We start from the raw sequence: 20,817 nt of genomic DNA, 5'->3' as shown, positions 1-20,817 counted from the left end.
TACGTAGAGCGTAGCATAGAGCAATGCCAAATATCGTACAGTGCAGCATGGTGCAATGACAACTATCGTACATATAGCATAGTGCCATTCCAAATACCGTACAGGTTTAGCATGGTGTAATGGCAAATACTGTAGAGTGTAACATGGTGCGACGTCAAATATATACCTGGGTGGCTGGCACTTTTGATCGCATATAAACTAATAGGACAAAGAATTATATCAAATCAATAAAATTAATTTGACGAACAAATTACGAATCACATCAAACTAAACTTGTATCTCTTGACTTCCTTACTCTGTTAAGTACATCGCCATCAGTCAACCATGTCTTGTTTGTTTTATACCACCGAGATAATCCTTCGTTCGGCTGGCAAAGTCGTCTTGAAGTAACATGAGCCGATCTTGAATCAAACTGTGTATGAAAAGATGTACTATGCCAATAGATGGCATGTCCAATGGAGGCGTGACGAATTATCCTAGAAATACCGGAGTATTAATTGCATGATTGAATATATATAATGTGTTCATAAAAATGAGTTTATTTCAAAGTCATTAGTGTTCTTGTTCGACCATCAATAAGAGAGACCGTGGTTATTCTGTGTCAGAAAGTCTATGTGCGGGTATTTATACGCCCTGATAAGAAAAGATAAGAAAGCTGTAGAAAAGACGACAGACGGTTGACCCAAACTCACTGCGATCCATAACCAGTCGTCACGATGCTAGTTTTACTTCTCGCTCTCTCGGCTGCGGCCGTACTGGCCCAAGAGCCCAGACCATGTCGTGAGTTCAATATACAAACTCTGATTTCAATATTCCATTCACATCTGAAGATTGTGTTTAGTACATCTTTCCGATTATTCCATGAGGACAGGTCATATTTTGAATAACATCTTGTTAGTTAAAAGAATGTGTTACAGAAACTTTATTTTGTTAACTTCAATCTATAATTTATAGGGGTTGTTTTTTGTTTGTTTCTTTGTTTGGGTTTTTTTTCGTTACTCTGATCAGAGACCATATAATAGATAATAATCTATTATATGGTCTCTGCTCTGATTTTGGCTGCGAAGCAAACTGAATTTAATTCGCCCTGTTTCATTTGTATCTAAGTAATGTAGCCATGTCACTGGAAATAACCCTCAATACACCGGAACTATATCGGCGTAGAAAAGGCCTATATTTGGAACAGTTAAATATTTCTAGAATTGTATCTTTGCCACACTTCTTGAGTGTGGTAATCGAACTTAAAATTTTGTTTTAACCGACGAACATTTTAAACATAATATGAAACTTACTTTGTTTACAGAAAGCCCCCGCCAGTTCGAAGGCAGACTTGCCCGTGTAAGTATTGTTATTGAGTCCATGCCATGTATGGTTAGAGTCCATTGATGACACTGTGTCATATACACACCACCTATACCACTACATCGAATAAAATGCGGGTATAAAGAAAATACACCTTCAGACAGTGGTGAATATCCAGACCATTTGCTATGGTTTCGTTTAAAAACCGAAAAGCCACTATCGTTATTTCATGTATCGCTTATAACGATATATGCGTGTATTTATATAATTAAAGAGCTCTTAGTACATTTTTCTAAAATAAAATCATGTATTCTGCAATAATTATCTGACGAAACATTTTTTGTTTACAAATCTACACATAAAGAAATAGAAACTGATTATGTAAAAACGTCGTTTTCTTCTCTATATATTTTCATGCCCATTATTATCACATCTATTGTATTTGCTTATTGCGTCGCCTCGCCATGGTTTGTTGGTTCTTGGCACTCGACTAGAAATATACAGTGATCTGCTACAACGAACGCTTCACAAGTTGTCGATGACTTCTTGGTCATTTCAAAAGACTGTGTCACATTTAAATATTTCTAAACGATATATTTAAAATCAGTGATATATTAAAATAGATATGGTATTGTGAGTACGTTTTTTCCAGGTTTATGTAATGCAAATACATAAGGCAAACATTCTCAAGTGATTGTGTTTGGCGTCATTCATTTTTATGAACTATGTGATGTTATTAATGCCAAACTGTTTTCTTTATCATATAACATATTCTTCATAAAGAGGCCATATACAAATAACAAATACCTTTAGTATAACATGCATAATTTCGTTTTGCTTAAAAATATTATTCTGTACTTTTCATAACTGTCCTTCTGAAAGAGGATGATATTCTGTGACAACCAATTTCAGTGGTCATGGATCCTATTGTTTATCATCATTATTGATTTAGGCGCTTCTGAAACATTTATTTCGTGTGTATTAGTTATTACATTTCGTGTATGTGTCATTATATTTTGTGCTCTACGTCATCAGATCGACCGATCACGTGGCTTTGCCGTCTTCGCCCACTTCAGCTACGACGAGGACGACAGGAGGATAAGGGAATCAGAGGAGGTTGACATCGGCTCTACCACCGATTACTTCGACGTCCTGTACCTCCACAACATTGTAAGTGACGTGTTGGAACATCGGCGGTGGCCCTGACCTTCTTTTATCTTCTCAAAGACGTTTATATACGCCATTCGTAACTACTCGTGTCATTCCGGAAAGTCGTAGGTCACGGAAACAGAGTTACAAATGACATGTGCGTCTTTGGTTTGTCTTTGTCTTGAGACAACTCGTTTGTTGTTTAACGTTACAATGAGTAATGATCAAACCACATAACGGCGGCTGTAAATACGTCTTGACCATACTATCGAGTAATCACGACAAGCGGTCTACGTAATTGGAGAGTGAGTGACTTTAGTTTTATGCCGCACTCAGTACTACTCCAGCCATATGGCCAAGGTCTGTAAATCGTTTAGCCTGGACAAGACAATCCACTCAGATATACCAGAACAATCAGCTGAAGGAAATTTCAGACACAACGAAGAAAATATTTTCAAGTTTGATTTTATTTCTTGCCCAAACCTTATTAAAATCCTTCTAAGTTGAAATGATTATAAACATTTATATAAACACACACACGCGTGTGTACGTGCGTCAGGTTGCAGCGTCAAATTACCGTTATTCCAGGGCAAGGAGTACCGTTACAACTACAGAACCAAGAACTGCACCGTGTCCGATCTGACCCGTCCTTTCATCCCGTTTGGCGTCCCCCCAGACGCGCGTTTCCGTGGTGAGGGCAGCATTGGTGCCTCCGGACTTCCAGATGAACATGTCACAGCTGTTCTCTTTGAGGGAGAGTTTGAGTCCAGTGAGTTCTATATTCATGCAGACATTACATTGTTTCTGTGTGTCACTGGAGTCCAAGCGCTGCAGATAGTCGTGAGTTTGAGTCCAAAATTCGCAGTGACCTTGTTTACAGGTTTGTCGACATCATACCTGCACTCGTTGGATTCACCTCAGTGATAACCAACATCTCGTTTCGTCTTTCCCCCACATCAAGTTTACAAGCCGTGACATAACTGGTTATAGGTCCCAGATCTCCAATATTGTTAGTTTACCATCAGTGTCTGTTAGCCACATGATAGAGTGGGGTTAGTTTTACGCGCACTCCGCAGTATTCTTTATGGCGGCTGGATCAGACAATCCAGTGATCAACAGCATGGGTATCATGTACGCAACAACTACGATGAGTGTCAACCAAGTCAGTGAGCCTAGTCGTCTCTTACGACAAGCATGGGTTACTGAAGAGCAACTCTGACCCTGATCATCACAGCTCTTCACAGCATTGAAAATTCAGAGAAACCAGTGGTTGACATTATGACAACCAGGGTACGATGACACCGAAAGCGATCGTAGGACTACAGTCACTTTATGAAAAACGGCACAGAACAACCCAATAATTTTGACATCGCCTACACCGATCAGAGCTTGGTGCCTGTAGCACACTGTATCTAATGATATCCCTGTTTAACTGTAATGTCATGACAGGACAGGAGGTTGGTGATAACTAGTCATCCATTGTTAACAGATCCCTACGCCTTTGTGGTGACCAGCCCCGACTGCTTCCCCATTGAGATGGACTTCTACAGCAACAGAACCGGCGCTATCCGCACCACGTATGTCAACACGTTTACCTGTACCATACTTTCTCTAGTTACACTCTGGAACCGACTGAAACAAAATAAGTGCCTGGCATCTGATCACCTGTCGGTCTAATAGTGGTGGTATATATTATTAAGGCAGATGTACTATTTTGAATTCCACCCCTATAACACACGTTTTACTTCACTGTAAGAAGAAAAGTAAGAATAATAAAAATAAAACTTAACATGAGGATAAGAAAATGGTAAACTGTTCATTTCTTTCAGCAGTTCTGAGAGACCATGCTCCAACCACATAGAAATATATTGTGATTTTTCTAACTGAAATGATTGAATATCCTCTTGTGTTTCAGGTTCTATGACATCACAATCGGCATCCACGATCCAAGCCGTTTCATCCCACCACCAGAGTGTCCCCAGTAAACATTTCCTACTTGTCTTTTTCACATGTTTACTCATCTCAGTTTGTACCATTTTCTGTATTAAAGGTGTACAAAGTAACATACTGCCATGATCCCATGTTTATCTGGAAAGCTCCTCATCCATTACTGTGATGGAATAGGCCGGAAAGTGGTGTTTGTTGTAATTGCTGAGTGTTGTTAATGCCACACTCAGCAATATTACAGCTACAAGGCGGTCTCTAAATAACTTATTCAGGACAAGACAACCTAGTGATCAACAGCATGAGCATAAGGCTACACAAATGGGTTGGTTGGTCTTTGCTTCACAATATTTCAGCTATATGGTGGTGATTTGTAAATAATCCACCCTGGAGCAGACTATCCGGTGATCAACAGCGAGAGCATCAATTTAGACTATTGGAATAGACAACTTGTGTCAACCAAGTCAGTGAGCCTGACCACCTGATCCCGTTAGTCACCTCTAACCAGATGAATGCAGAGTAAAACAAAACAGATAAGCCGTTAGTACTTATCGAATTTACTTATGGAAACAATCATTTCTTGGTAGCATGGAGGACACCTAACTGCCAAACCCATAGTGTTAATGACATTGTGTGCCCCTTGAATTCATATTCATATTTACAGGGGAAATAAGTGGGTCATAGGTCATGTTCTTTTCAGAAATTAGGATATACAAAGACAGTGAGAGGATGTACAGTAACAGTTAATGCACAGTATGTTTATACACTGTTGTTTGATGAAACAAACTGTTACTGTGCATCATATCACTGTCATTGTACATCCTAATTTCCCATCACTGCATACTTCACGGGTTCCACCTGTGGTCATCTGCTCCATGTGAACACCTTGTACAAACACTATGTACACCCCCTACCCTTTCTCGCTAATCTGTTGTAAAATGAATCCTGTGGCTTCATGTACATAACTGTACACACTTTTGTAAAAACACCCTGTGGCATATATATACCTCTGTAATTGTTCACTGTCATTCACCTGATGAAGGGGCAAGTATTAGCCCAGAAACGTGCATAAATAATAAAGAAGTTGCATATCCATAACAAGTGTCAAGTATTACCCTACCAATTTCTAAATGCCTATCAAACATCCAAACTTGTAAGTTGCCTCTAATTTCATCACAATGTATATATGAACGGGAGTGTGACTTTGCTGTTTGCTAATTTTAGTATCATAAACCACTTACTCTGAGTGGATGTGGAATAGCATGTGGCCAGCAGTGTTTAATGTGGTGTTGAGCCCCTCAGAACTGAAACTTGTGGATTATAGAGGTATTCCACTGGTCAGACAAACGTCAGTTTCTCTGAATGTGATCAACAGTGGTCAGTGTCTCGGGACATGTCTGTGTTAAGCTGAGTCGAGGTGAAATATAGAGTGTGACATGTTCGCAATTCTTGCACTAATACAGTTTTCAGATGAATACCTCACTCAGACACAGAACTGACTCCAATCCAACCAGTCCATTGTATTTACTTTAGTGAACACAGAGATGGTCTGGTCTGGCTGTACCAGCTCCAACAATATTTCCAATGGTTTTCATAAATCAACAAACATATGTGCATTATTAAAACTTGTTGGTTGGTTCGAGTCAGCACCATCACACCTACATCATAACCATGGGTAATTAACCTTGTCTGAAATCAAGAGGTGGATATCAAGAGCAAAAACAGAGACCATAAAAGAAGTACAACAAAGCATCAGATGCTCACACTCTGGAATACCAAACCCCTTTTTAATCAGGTCTTTCAACAACGTTTGAGCAAGGAAATCAATTATACTGACAAATACTGGACAAGCTAAAGAGGACAATGCTTTGTTTACTATTGGGAGTTGCTGATGGTTTGATTAAGCACTTATCAACATAATGTACACAGGTTCCACTACTGCAGTGCAACATGTTATGTCAGAATCAAAACACATGGCTCACATGTGTTCCCATGTATTCAAACAGCATCATTCTGTGGTCAGAGAGTTGGTGAGGTAGCCTAGTGGTTACAGTGTTCACTTGTCATGCCTAAGATATGGGTTCTAATCCCAACAGGCTGACCTCCTCTTTGATGATATTGTTGAAACAGTGCTATAGATGATGTGCAACAACACTCACTCCAGTGATGTGACAACAAGCTGTTGATATCGCCATCACGAGCTGTCCTCCATCAGCTAAAGACCATTACTTCTGGTGTTCCCTTCAATGATATTGTCAAAACAGTGCTAAGGATGATGTGCTACCACACTCACTCACTCCAGCAAGACGTCACAACAAGCTGTCCTCATCGCCAAACTTATAGTCCCTCCAGATCTGATCAAAAAGAGATTTACAATGGACTTTACACCTGAGCTTGGTACACAAGAGAAAGGCACCTGACATCTTCCTGTGCAGGGAGTAGGTCTCCTCTGGGGGTGGGGTCAGTCTGTGTTTCAGCATTACAGGGACAAGGTTCTGAATCCTGTGGGTGGTGCTCTGGGTGGAGAAGTCAAACATGTCAGAGACTGCAAACGCCTCACCAAGAATTGTTACTGCGTCCACATGAGCATCCATCATTACCTGGAAACAGAATGGTTTTCTTGTTTAGGCTCAAATAAATTTATTATTACATTTCCATCCACATTTTAAAATCCAGGAAAAACTATACATGAAATAAAAAGAAATTAATAAAATTTGTCATTTGTCATTATTTTGTGGATTTCTTTACATATGTACAAATATACACAGTTGAACTTCAGAACACCACCTCAGTATATATATATTACTAAAACTGTTTAAAGGCATCTGTAAATTGTCATTGTGCTTAATTCTCCTTACTAGGTATCTGCTTTGACTGGTCATAAAATGCATTCAACGAATTTATGTTTTAAGAACAATTTAAGAAAACAAATTAGATCATATATTTAGAATACATTTTAGCTATTGGTTGTCTGACCTATCCAATACATTTAAAACTAGTATTGCCTTACCAAGAGCAGAAAAATTTACATTACACTGGCATATGTAGCATAAGGGAGAGAACTCACGTTGCCAGTTGAAAATCAGGACATAAATCTATTCTGTTTTCAGTTTTTCAGACCTGTACTAAGGATCACAAGCTAAAGGATCGCAAAAATGAAAACAGACTAGACATATCTCCATTCCAGCACAACTGACATGCATTTGAAATCTGGACATTTCTATGCACAAGATTACAGAGCTGTGATAGGCAGTGTTTCCAGGAATCAAGAGTGGAATTGTCCAACTTAAGAGGAGTTTGTGCAATGAACAAAACAAAATGATTACAGTATTTAAATAACTTTCAATAACTTCCTGGCTAGTCTGTGTCACCACACGGAATATACCGACCTTTGTCTCGTAGCCTGTGAGGAAGCCCATATCAATGGAGCCAGAGAGAATCGTTTCTCGATCTCCCACAGAAGCAGCCTTTATGACCTTGATGTACTTATCTACGAACGACTTGTCAAACTCTCGACTGGCTCCAAAGTCCAGAAGTACAAGCTACAACATACATGATCTCTTACACTGAGACACAGGACAATGTTTAATATCACCATCACCAATACTGTAATATACTGATGTGGACAATCAACAACTTGCCCATCATAAAAGTGCTGATGTTGTTTCTTCTATCAAGTACAGCCCAACAAAGTCTTACTTAGGACTGACTTACCCTGTAATGTATAATGTAATAATTTCATACATGTTTCCAGTTGGATGTTCAGAAACTGGTGTATGAACAACACATTTTGATGTTCATGTAACTATTCACAGGACTGAATTCTTGAAACAACGCAAACACCTACAGACTACTTTCACAATGCAAGGGAAACGTCTGGGATTTCCCCTTGCACGGAAAATATGCTTGAATTGTTTCAGATCTATGATATTTAACATGTCAAGCTAGAGGATCTGACTACATGTCTGATCAAGAAGATCCTCTCTGTGACGAAGTCTGCGAACAAAGGAGGGAAATGCAAAACCTATCAACTTATGTCTAGGCTGACATGTGACAGTCTATAATGCATGTGTCTCAGTATCTGCTTGACACATATATATCATCACCTTTCAATGTCCAGCTAAATGATCACAGAAGATTGATAATAATGATCATAGGTGCATCTTTCCCATCACTTTTTGAAGACAAAATTTACGTAAATACATTATGATGATTTTAAGAGGTGGTTCTTAGGAGACTTGATTCAGTCAATGACAACATAACAAGAATCTGACTTTACATCCTGCTACATGTAACCCACTTCACAACACTGACCTTGTCTGTTACTGGGTTGTAGAAGAAGTTGGACCAGTTAGGATCAGTCTGCATGAACCGGAACACGAACAGCTCCAGCAAGCACAGCTTCAACACACTTTCCCCCAGCTGCAACATCAAAATCATTCAGCTGAAACTACAGGATACAATAGAGCAAAATGAAAACGTACTCCACAGACACCTTGACTGCTGTGTATATGCTCTTGTAAAGAGTCTGTCTTCAGCCATCTATGACAACACATGGGGCAACTGAATACACAATGTCTCAACAGGGACAACTTTCTTGTATGTACCAGCATCACAGATTATCCATGATGCCTTCTGATGACCTTGACACTTCATGCTGTACTGGAAGTGTTGCATCAAAGTTTATACAACACATTGGTCCATGTGACAGATTTAAGCATTCAGTCAGTATCCATGATAACATCACCACAGGAAATATACTTTATCATATGGTAAACATTACCGTTACTGCCAAATGATTCTGTTCTTTTTAATCCATAAATTCACGATTTGTATTTAATGATATGTGAGCTGACTATGGGAAGAGGGACAAATGTCACGTGTTCACCTGGGTGATGAAACCACAAGGATCACAATCCAAGGTCATTATCTGACATTAAAACGGCGAAACATGATTTCTATAGCTAAAGACAGACGAGGCCACCGGTTCCCAATCAAACATCTGAAATTTCCTTTGATTAATCCCATATCAATCTAATGTGCATTCATCTCCATAATCCTGGGTTAGACTTGGTACCAGGAACGCATCGCATCCTTCCTGGATCCAAAATTCCTGCAGATAGTTTTGAAATATTCCACAAAATCATTTTGGTTATGTTCAGAATATTTGTGAAGACATAGAGGGAAATCCCTTGATTCACATTCTTTTGTTTTTGCAATTCATGTAATAGTTTTGAGTGACAGATTTTGCTAGATGATACAGCTTGTTTACTACTCCAAGATGGACTAATTTGTTACAGTGCTGCTTTACAGTAGTTACAGTTCCCATAAAAACGGTATTCTAATGGTTGGATGTCAACAGTATATAGCTGACAGAATGTATACCAAAATGTCGAATTATAAGAAAATAAAGAAGCAATTATCCATGAAGTATCATGCCTTTCTCATTATTCGTCAACTTCTAAAATGACAATCAAACAGGGCAGAATTTATATTGACTCCATGACAAAACATGTCTAGAGGCAAGACCCACTTAATACCATGTATATTCCTAACACATGATATTTACCATTCCACACATCCACATGATAAATTCTACAAATATTTCTTTATCATTCTTCATTCACCTTTTAAAATGCATGATTATGTCAAAATAACATGACTCCCCTGGCAAAACTCACAGGATGTTTCACAATGGTAAATCCCTTTTACATAAAGGACTATGACTGGCAGCATATGTCATATTTGGGATTTCACTTTCTTAGTAAAGTACAAATTCAATTACACTCTGATGAGTGTAAATTGGCACGGCTCCCACGGCCGAAATCTATGATTACACGATGCCATTTAGAAAGTGGTCAAATGCTACATATGTCATATTTGGGATTTCACTTTCTTAGTAAAGTACAAATTCTAGTACTTTTTTTCGGTTGAGTCCCATCCGGGATTCGAACCCGCACCCTCAGAGTCAGGCACCTAATCGCCAGCACACAAAGTCAACCGCCTAGCAAAAATGAAAGTCGGACAACTGGTAATCTAGACTGCGTACTTTGTGTACCCCTCTGATGAGTGTAAATTGGCACGGCTCCCACGGCCGAAAGCTATGATTACACAATGCCATTTAGAAAGTGGTCAAATGCAACATATGTCATATTTGGGATTTCACTTTCTTAGTAAAGTGCAAATTCTAGTACTTATTTTCGGTTGAGTCCCATCCGGGATTCGAACCCGCACCCTCAGAGTTAGGCACCTAATCGCCACCACACAAAGTCAGCTGCCTAGCAAAAATGAAAGTCGGACAACTGGTAATCTAGACTGCATACTTTGTGTACCCCTCTGATGAGTGTAAATTGGCACGGCTCCCACGGCCGAAAGCTATGATTACACGATGCCATTTAGAAAGTGGTCAAATGCAACATATGTCATATTTGGGATTTCATTTTCTTAGTAAAGTACAAATTCTAGTACTTTTTTACGGTTGAGTCCCATCTGGGATTCGAACCCGCACCCTCAAAGTCAGAGGGGTACACAAAGTACGCAGTCTAGATTACCAGTTGTCCGACTTTCATTTTTGCTAGGCGGCTGACTTTGTGTGCTGGCGATTAGGTGCCTGACTCTGAGGGTGCGGGTTCGAATCCCGGATGGGACTCAACCGAAAAAAAGTACTAGAATTTGTACTTTACTAAGAAAGTGAAATCCCAAATATGACATATGTAGCATTTGACCACTTTCTAAATGGCATCGTGTAATCATATGACTGGCAGGTTCCTATTACATTCGGGTCCCTGCTACATGATGATTCCCATTAAACGATGGTCCCTATTACAAGCAGATTCCTATTACATGAAAGTCATTCCTACATGAAGATCCCTATTACATGAAATTCAATGTTACATGAAGATCCCTATTATATGAAGGTCCAAGTTACATGAAGGTGCCTACTACATGAAGGTACAAATTACAAGGGGGTCCTAATTACATGACGATTCCTATTACAGGTCTCTGTTAGATGAAGATCCAAGCTACACGAAGGCCCCTGTTTCCGGTACATGTAGGCCTCTATTACATGGAGCTTTTAATTACAAGGTCCCTACTACATGAAGGTCTCTACTACACTGAGGTCATTATGACATGAAGGTCCCTACGAGATGAAGGTCCGTATTACAGGAAGGTCTCTTGACATAAAGGCCCTATTACATGACGGTCTCTATTACATGAATGTCCCTGTTATGTGAACATCTCTATTACATGATGGTCTCTATTACATAATGGTCTCTACTACAGGAAGGTCTCTATTACATGATGGTCTCTATTACATGATGGTCTCTATTACATAATGGTCTCTACTACAGGAAGGTCTCTATTACATGATGGTCTCTATTACATGAAGGTCTCTACTACAGGAAGGTCTCTATTACATGATGGTCTCTATTACATGAAGGTCTCTACTACATGATGGTCTCTATTACAAGAAGGTCTCTACTACAGGAAGGTCTCTATTACATGAAGGTCTCTATTACATGAAGGTCTCTACTACATGAAGGTCTCTATTACATGAAGGTCTCTACTACAGGAAGGTCTCTATTACATGATCGTCTCTTTTACAAGAAGGTTTCTACTACATGATGGTCTCTATTACAGGAAGGTCTCTATTACATGAAGGTCTCTACTACATGAAGGTCTCTCCTACATGATCGTCTCTTTTACAAGAAAGTTTCTACTACATGATGGTCTCTATTACATGAAGGTCTCTACTACATGATGGTCTCTATTACATGAAGGTCTCTTCGCATGATGGTCTCTATTACATGATGGTCTCTATTACATGATGGTTTCTACTACAGGAAGGTCTCTATTACATGAAGGTCTCTACTACATGATCGTCTCTTTTACAAGAAGGTTTCTACTACATGATGGTCTCTATTACATGATGGTCTCTATTACATAATGGTCTCTACTACAGGAAGGTCTCTATTACATGATGGTCTCTATTTTTATGATGGTCTCTATTACATGATGGTCTCTATTACATGACGGTCTCTATCACATGAAGGTCTCTACTACATGAAGGTCTCTACTACAGGAAGGTCTCTATTACATGATTGTGTCTTTTACAAGAAGGTTTCTACTACATAATGGTCTCTATTACATGAAGGTCTCTATTACATGAAGGTCTCTACTACATGATGGTCTCCATTACATGAAGGTCTCTTCGCATGATGGTCTCTCTTACATGATGGTCTCTATTACATGATGGTTTCTACTACATGATGGTCTCTATTACATGATGGTCTCTATTACATGAAGGTCTCTATTACATGATGGTGTCTACTACATGAAGGTCTCTATTACATGATGGTCTCTATTACATGATGGTCTCTACTACAGGAAGGTCTCTATTACATGAAGGTATCTACTACATAATGGTCTCTATTACATGAAGGTCTCTATTACATGAAGGTCTCAACTACATAATGGTCTCTATTACATGAAGGTCTCTATTACATGAAGGTCTCTACTACATAATGGTCTCTATTACATGATGGTCTCTATTACATGATGGTCTCTATTACATGAAGGTCTCTATTACATGATGGTGTCTACTACATGAAGGTCTCTATTACATGATGGTCTCTATTACATGATGGTCTCTACTACAGGAAGGTCTCTATTACATGAAGGTATCTACTACATAATGGTCTCTATTACATGAAGGTCTCTATTACATGAAAGTCTCAACTACATAATGGTCTCTATTACATGAAGGTCTCTATTACATGAAGGTCTCTACTACATAATGGTCTCTATTACATGATGGTCTCTATTACATGATGGTCTCTACTACAGGAAGGTCTCTATTACATGATGGTCTCCATTACATGAAGGTCTCTTCGCATGATGGTCTCTATTACATGATGGTTTCTACTACATAATGGTCTCTATTACATGATGGTCTCTACTACATGATGGTCTCTATTACATAATGGTCTCTACTACAGGAAGGTCTCTATTACATGATGGTCTCTATTACATGATGGTCTCTATTACATGACGGTCTCTATTACGTGATGGTCTCTACTACATGAAGGTCTCTACTACATGAAGGTCTCTACTACATGATCGTCTCTTTTACAAGAAGGTTTCTACTACATGATGGTCTCTATTACATGATGGTCTCTATTACATAATGGTCTCTACTACAGGAAGGTCTCTAATACATGAAGGTCTCTATTACATGATCGTCTCTTTTACAAGAAGGTTTCTACTACATGATGGTCTCTATTACATGATGGTCTCTATTACATAATGGTCTCTACTACATAATGGTCTCTATTACATGAAGGTCTCTATTACATGAAGGTCTCTATTACATGATGGTGTCTACTACATGAAGGTCTCTATTACATGATGGTCTCTATTACATGATGGTCTCTACTACAGGAAGGTCTCTATTACATGAAGGTATCTACTACATAATGGTCTCTATTACATGAAGGTCTCTATTACATGAAGGTCTCAACTACATAATGGTCTCTATTACATGAAGGTCTCTATTACATGAAGGTCTCTACTACATAATGGTCTCTATTACATGATGGTCTCTATTACATGATGGTCTCTATTACATGATGGTCTCTACTACAGGAAGGTCTCTATTACATGATGGTCTCCATTACATGAAGGTCTCTTCGCATGATGGTCTCTATTACATGATGGTTTCTACTACATAATGGTCTTTATTACATGATGGTCTCTATTACATGATGGTCTCTATTACATAATGGTCTCTACTACAGGAAGGTCTCTATTACATGATGGTCTCTATTACATGATGGTCTCTATTACATGACGGTCTCTATTACGTGATGGTCTCTACTACATGAAGGTCTCTACTACATGAAGGTCTCTACTACATGATCGTCTCTTTTACAAGAAGGTTTCTACTACATGATGGTCTCTATTACATGATGGTCTCTATTACATAATGGTCTCTACTACAGGAAGGTCTCTACTACATGAAGGTCTCTATTACATGATCGTCTCTTTTACAAGAAGGTTTCTACTACATGATGGTCTCTATTACATGATGGTCTCTATTACATAATGGTCTCTACTACATAATGGTCTCTATTACATGAAGGTCTCTATTACATGAAGGTCTCTACTACATAATGGTCTCTATTACATGAAGGTCTCTATTACATGATGGTCTCTATTACATGAAGGTCTCTATTAGATGATGGTCTCTATTACATGAAGGTCTCTATTACATGAAGGTCACTTTGCATGAAAGTCCCTATTACATGCAGACATCTCTATTACATGAACACTTCTTTTACGCAGCTGGAATGGTCCCCACATACTGGTGAACATTATTCACTGACTCAGTAATGTGTATCCCAGCAGACAAGATTATCTGCAGGTCGCAACAACTTCAACATAACTTGATTGAGGAGGAAGCAAACAAGATGTCGCCAGCCAAGTGTTTCTGCATCCATATGAATGGCTGCTGTATTCAACACGCCTGTGGCAGACAATATTAACAATAACAGATCATGCTTACCCTCCAAGGACATATTACAACAACAAGCTGTCATCAGGCCACTATATTACATTCGTTCTGCATGTGCAACAGGAAGTGCAGTCTCGAGAATCTACTCTGGTTTTATTACTTGCTAAACAGGATCCATTCAACTCAATGAGCCTGATAAAGTTGAATTTACACTGCCAATTAAAGTGTGTTTAAGCAGAAGTTAAAGACATGCTGCTAAATTTTCCTTTCTAAGAATTCATGTTTGCAGAAGTACATAACTGTACATACACATTTGCCCGTTTTTCATAAGTATAATCTGATCAGATATGAGAATTCAAGGGAATTCACTGGGTTTCAATCAGGTACTTCGATGCTGGTACAAAACTCAGTTAGTTGCGTAGCTGACACTAATTGGCATCTGGTGATTACACTGGCTGATTACAGTGGTTAAAAGAATAAAAGGAGTTGTTTCAATTTAAAGCCCATTCATCTTCTTTAGACCTGATAGTGATATCAAAGAAATACAAGTCACTTCCACAAAGTCACAACAAGAGTTGAGACCACTTGGAATTATTTACCTGTGGCTGGAATGTTTACATTTGTTGGAAACATAGGGCTGGTTATGTGAGTTGGTTGGGCTGGCCATTATGTCACATTGACATTATTCCAGCCATAAAGTGACAAGATCAAGTCTTCATTCATAAGTATTTTAATTACAATGTCCATGTCAAAAAACATATATTTTACATACATTATTATTTGAAAACAGGAAATGTCATAGCATCAAATTAAGAAGCAAGAAATTTGATATAGTTACAATTTATAATACAGGTCATATGTGAGCACTGAAGCTGTATTTCTCTCTCCCTCTCTGCGTGCGTGCGTGCGTGCGTGCGTGCGTGTGTAGTATCACAGCAAGAGACACCAGCAATGGGCTTCATACACTGTACCCATGTGGGGAATTGTTCCCAGGCTTTGATGTGACAAGTGAATACTTTTACCATAAGGCTCTCCTACCACCCCCATAACCTGGGGCCCTTATTCTCAAAAAGTTAGTAGCATCGAGTGGTAATAATACCACCTGTATTGACCGCAGTAACAGTATCGACTGGTAATAGTACCAACTGTATTGACTGCTGTAACAGTATCAACTGGTAGTAATACCACCTGTATTGACTGCAGTAACAGTATCAACTGGTAATAATACCACCTGTATTGACTGCAATAACAGTATCAACTGGTAATAATACCACCTGTATTGACTGCAGTAACAGTATCAACTGGTAATAATACCAACTGTATTGACTGCAGCAACAGTATCAACTGGTAATAATACCAACTGTATTGACTGCAGTAACAGTATCAACTGGTAATAATACCAACTGTATTGACTGTAGTTACATAGTAACAGTAACAATCTAGATTTTCAGAACTGTAGGTTTCAGTTTACCAACAGAAGTTTGCATACACAGATTCATCAACATTCAAATGATACACGAGTGTTTGAAATCAATTGAAAAATATCGTTCCAGATTAAACTCAAAGTACAAATGTTTTCCCAAGCAAGATTGAATCGCAAATTTCAGATTCACAGGCAGACATTCTACCACATGGCCATCAGGCCGACAAAGGAGGTGGGGGTCAAATTATCTACTTTTCAATTACTGTCATTAAATTGATTGCACGTGTCCTTCAGTTATTGTTATGTAGCTATATTAAATGATCATCTACATTGTAATTATCCATCACTGACAGTGTATATGCTAGAGAAAACACCTCTCCTCGGTTTTGACAGACAATGTAAAACCATCAAGGTCGGGAAATCCCTCCAGTTTTACATTGTCTACCAAAACCTTGAAAGGCGTATTTCTCCTATACATATCATCTTCCAGTTATTTACCTTGAGTCCTGTATTTGAGGGTCCCTGGGACTTACACTCTTAATTTTTAGGGGTTCTGAACTACAAAATGGGAGTCACAGACACTTAAATATTATTATTAATACTATGTTATAATACAGTTGCAAGTCAGTAAATGTTATTGCACTGCGTATCATGATGATCATCACAGTCATTAAACTGCAAATGATATCATAACCAGGCTAGTTTCAGACTCGGTGATAACCTATATTTACTTGATCAACATTTTAAACAAAAGTATCTGGACTTTTTCTGCATCCCTGTGGATGCGCCAATCTATTTCATTACATCCGTTATCAATTTTTATGCAAATAAGATGCAGGAATTTTCGTCCTTTCATAAGATAACATGAAAGTTCGCGTTTAGTTAACAAGATTATAATATATTCCCTTGATCATCTGTTATAATATTTCTAAATTCAATTTGATAACTATTCAAGTGATCAATCAAAGCTTTGAGTGATGAGCAAACACTTTAACCACTTGGCTACACAACTACCACACAAACATAAATGAAATAAGAGTCTTGAGGTGTAATATGTGATGAGTAATTTTGGTTTGACACTTCTCTGAGCAGTATTCCAGGCATATAAAGACAAGATGTAGAGATGGATGTTGTAGATGCTGACCACTTTGATGAAATGAATGAGCAAACATAATGCTGACACACAGATACACAAAAAATTTGAACACGGATTCAAAACCACAATCTACAATTTGGGAGGAAACACTGTACTATGACACGGTGTCTCTGTGAAGAAATCTATAACCAAGACAACCTTTTCTCCATTAGCATGATACAGCACACCTCTACTAATTATGATTCTTGAACAGATACATATATAAGTTTTCAACACGATAGCTATGAGGGTGTCTCTGAAAATGACACAGGTGTGCTCATATTTTTTAATCCAACAGATATACAAATATATTTGAAGACAACAGCTATCGAGACATTTGTGCAGACAACAGACATATCTCACAATGGACATTCTTGGAGACAGTAGTAAAACATGTTTGCAGTCTGCCGTGCTGAAGTCTAATTCCCCACAAAACAGTTATAGTTAAATTATTATGACAACCAAAAGACCATTGATAAATACTAAGTACTTACTCATGGTGTTTCTACATGTGTAGGGAACAAGGACATCTCAGACTTCTGACATCCACGTCCAGGCACTGTGAAGCCATGCACTGTGTGTGAACATCCTCAGCCTGTCACCAGTCAATAGTTCTAAGGTTGTTCAAGGTTTGTCAACACTAATGTCATCCCTTAGACATTCCTAAAGACAGGTAGTCACCACATTTAGGAAATTGTGAAAACTCAATAGAAACATTCTTATTGTTTTGGTCGTCATGGATGGTAAACTTTCAACTAAATCTGCTGCTCTCCATGAATGACTCTTGCACTGCAGGGGCAAAGTGGAGAGAGCGCCATCTTAGTGTGTCCTTGCAACTAGCCCCAATCAAAAAATGTCCTAAAGAGTCAAGGCCTAGTCATAAATACAGGATCCTCCAAGTAAAGAGTAGATATTAAAACACAGTAGTGGTTAATTAAAACTGATTCACACAAAATAGTGTTTGTTTGGTTGGATCACTGGACCAAACACACAGATGTCTTCATCTGTACTCAGAAATCCATATCATATCCCCAAACCATGCTATCACAGTCCTCCATGTGCATGAGAATCCAAATTTTTGAAAAATGTTACTTCTCCTTATCTTAACCTTTCTTTAGTGTCCAAAATAACCAACATCATACATCCGGAATGTGGCCTGGAATCCTCAATTTTCTTGGAAATTTTCTACCATCACTATACTTCATTCATGGTTGACACAGACCTCAAAGAATGGAGTGATCCTGTAGATGACAGACTGTGGAAATTGCTCAGATATTTCAGAGGGAGGTTCATCTTAACTATCGTCCCTTGTCTCCTCTTGGAGAATTCCCTTCGATAACGAGCTTTTTGTACTTGTATGAACAGAAATCTCTTAAATGCTGCTTTGAAATCTTTGCGAAGGAACCCATAAATAATGGGATTTATAAGTGAATTGCTGAAACTTAGACACAAAGCAAAATCTTTCATGGTGACTACCATGTCCGCTGGTATACCTTCGATGTATTTCATTGGGGCAAGTATGAAATAAGGTATCCAAAATATCACAAACATCAGAAGGACAAATGCCATGACCTTTGAAGATTTAATTTCTTGTTTTTGACGAAGTCGAAGTTCGTCTGGCATCAAATTAGATGTGCTCTCCATCATTCTATATTGTTTATGAGCAGCACAGAAGACACGCAAGTAAAGCACAAGTGTCAGAGACAAGCAAACAGCTCCAAGCATGAAGTCTGACAAAATTATCCAGATTGGTGACATAACCTTGAAGATGACACATTTGGATTCTTTCGTCCACTTGTTCCATCCCATAAGGGGTAAAAGGCTCATTAGAATGTTGTAGAACCACAAAACAAATATGGTGACCTTCACCCTGAAAGGTGTCACCAGGGCTTGGTACCTCAGTGGGTAGATAACAGCAATATATCTATCTACAGATATACACACAAGGTTGAGCAGAGATCCACCACATGAAGAGATGACTGATGCATAACGGATTAAACACAAGTACTTATTGTCAATGGCAAAACGGACTTCCAGATAATACAAAGAGTACAATGGTATAACAAAAACTCCAACCAGTAAATCAGCAACAGCCAGGCTTAATATGAAGAAGTTTGTAGGGATCTGGAGTTTGGGAGTTGTGATGATTGCCATGATCACTAAAGCATTTCCACCAATAATAAAGGGAACAAGACACAGGTCTATCACTGCCTGAATTACACCGTATAGTTTCATATCACTGGAGGTCATGGATGTCATATGACTAGAATTAGTCCAGTTTGCACCTCCATATATGGTCATGTCATCCATTTTGTTCTAGAAACTGCTTGAACAACTTGTCTCAGATAAACAGTCCTGTTCCCCTTGCGTCACAACAAATCTGTAATTATTCGCACAAACACATTTGCATTTCTCAAGAGAAGAAACCATCAAGATATGAAAATATACAACCCATCCAGCATACCAACACCATCATACTCTGCAAGAGTGACATCTTCTCCAAATACTAATGAATGTTTCTTCTATGATTGTAAGTGTCCCATAACACCTACTAATCAATATCCCCTATGATGCGAAACACCACACAAAGTTGACTGTCCATCCCAAATATTTGTTCAGTGTGATCTAACAGTGTCCATCAAAATTCCTGTGTAGGAATAACCAGCTTGAGCCCAACCGCACATTAACCATCCCTCCCTCTGATTGGCCAGACATAACTGATGAACAGAGGAAAGAACATATCTTATCAAAACAAAGATGTCCCAGTAAATCTTTCAAGGCAATAAAGTCACCCAATTACTGCTGTAATTTCTGAGAATCACCAGTGTCATGCAACCATTCCTTATGTTCAGGAAGCCACCTCTAGCCATGGATGTGCTGACGGCCTGGGACAGACATCTGTCTCTGTCTCTCAACTAATGATACATGGACACTACAACATCAGACATGTCCTCTAATGGGGCGTGAACTCCATAATCTCTGACTGTGTAGTAGCCATGGTGATTAACAGACGTGAAACACGATACGGTTAATTATATCAAAGGTAGCATGACCAGTGAAGGTTGTAGTAATGAGTTACTAAATAGCAGTAGTTGTGTGGGTAGCAGTATGATGATGATGGGGTTAATGATTATATGTACTCTTTCAAACATTATCTTATTTCGCTAACAGGTAATAGTATTAGTAGTAGTAGTACTAGTATGGTAAAACTAGCAGTAACCCTAGTAGTATAAGCAGTAGTAGAAGCAGTAGTGGTAGTAGTGGTAGTAGTAATGTGGTAGTATCAGTAGTAGTGGTGGTGGTAGTAGTAGTAGTACTGGTAGTAGCAGCAGCAGAGGTAGTAGTTACAGT

At 38.6% G+C, this 20,817-nt stretch overlaps 3 protein-coding genes across 4 annotated transcripts in view; 1 reads left to right on the top strand and 2 right to left on the bottom strand.

The window, feature by feature from the left end:
• Nucleotides 1–686: 686 nt before the first annotated feature.
• On the top strand, nt 687–4,527 carry LOC137294218 (mammalian ependymin-related protein 1-like). The gene is made up of 6 exons (XM_067825214.1): nt 687–780; nt 1,304–1,338; nt 2,338–2,472; nt 3,040–3,220; nt 3,941–4,028; nt 4,367–4,527. The coding sequence occupies exons 1-6, from the start codon at nt 717–719 to the stop codon at nt 4,434–4,436; spliced, it is 573 nt and encodes a 190-aa protein (XP_067681315.1). The 5' UTR covers nt 687–716; the 3' UTR covers nt 4,437–4,527.
• A 1,623-nt stretch (nt 4,528–6,150) lies between these two features.
• Nucleotides 6,151–20,817, bottom strand: part of LOC137294412 (atypical kinase COQ8B, mitochondrial-like) — a 44,047-nt gene continuing 29,380 nt past the window's right edge. For both annotated transcript variants that reach the window (XM_067825417.1, XM_067825418.1), the window contains exons 12-14: nt 8,710–8,817; nt 7,785–7,937; nt 6,151–6,995 (exon numbers count right to left, since the gene is read on the bottom strand). In XM_067825417.1, coding sequence (XP_067681518.1) covers nt 6,705–6,995; nt 7,785–7,937; nt 8,710–8,817 — 552 coding nt within the window. In that variant the 3' untranslated portion in view covers nt 6,151–6,704. The remainder of the gene's footprint in view (nt 6,996–7,784; nt 7,938–8,709; nt 8,818–20,817) is intronic.
• On the bottom strand, nt 18,661–19,808 carry LOC137294413 (adenosine receptor A2b-like). Its single transcript, XM_067825419.1, has one exon. It carries the CDS (start codon nt 19,774–19,776, stop codon nt 18,661–18,663), a length of 1,116 nt encoding a protein of 371 aa, XP_067681520.1. The 5' UTR covers nt 19,777–19,808.

The sequence above is a fragment of the Haliotis asinina genome, chromosome 8 (genome assembly GCF_037392515.1).
Source record: "Haliotis asinina isolate JCU_RB_2024 chromosome 8, JCU_Hal_asi_v2, whole genome shotgun sequence".
In the NCBI taxonomy this organism is placed as follows: domain Eukaryota; kingdom Metazoa; phylum Mollusca; class Gastropoda; order Lepetellida; family Haliotidae; genus Haliotis; species Haliotis asinina.
Note: the sequence above shows the minus strand (reverse complement) of the source record. Positions and strands in the feature narration are given on the sequence as shown.

Excerpts from the sequence above, each read along its gene's own strand:
- LOC137294413 (XM_067825419.1), bottom strand. The coding sequence starts at position 19,776 with ATGGATGACATGACCATATATGGAGGTGCAAACTGGACTAATTCTAGT.
- LOC137294218 (XM_067825214.1), top strand. The coding sequence starts at position 717 with ATGCTAGTTTTACTTCTCGCTCTCTCGGCTGCGGCCGTACTGGCCCAA. Across the intron at positions 781-1,303 it reads CCAAGAGCCCAGACCATGTC|AAAGCCCCCGCCAGTTCGAA; the intron begins GTGAGTTCAATA and ends CTTTGTTTACAG. Across the intron at positions 3,221-3,940 it reads TGAGGGAGAGTTTGAGTCCA|ATCCCTACGCCTTTGTGGTG; the intron begins GTGAGTTCTATA and ends CATTGTTAACAG.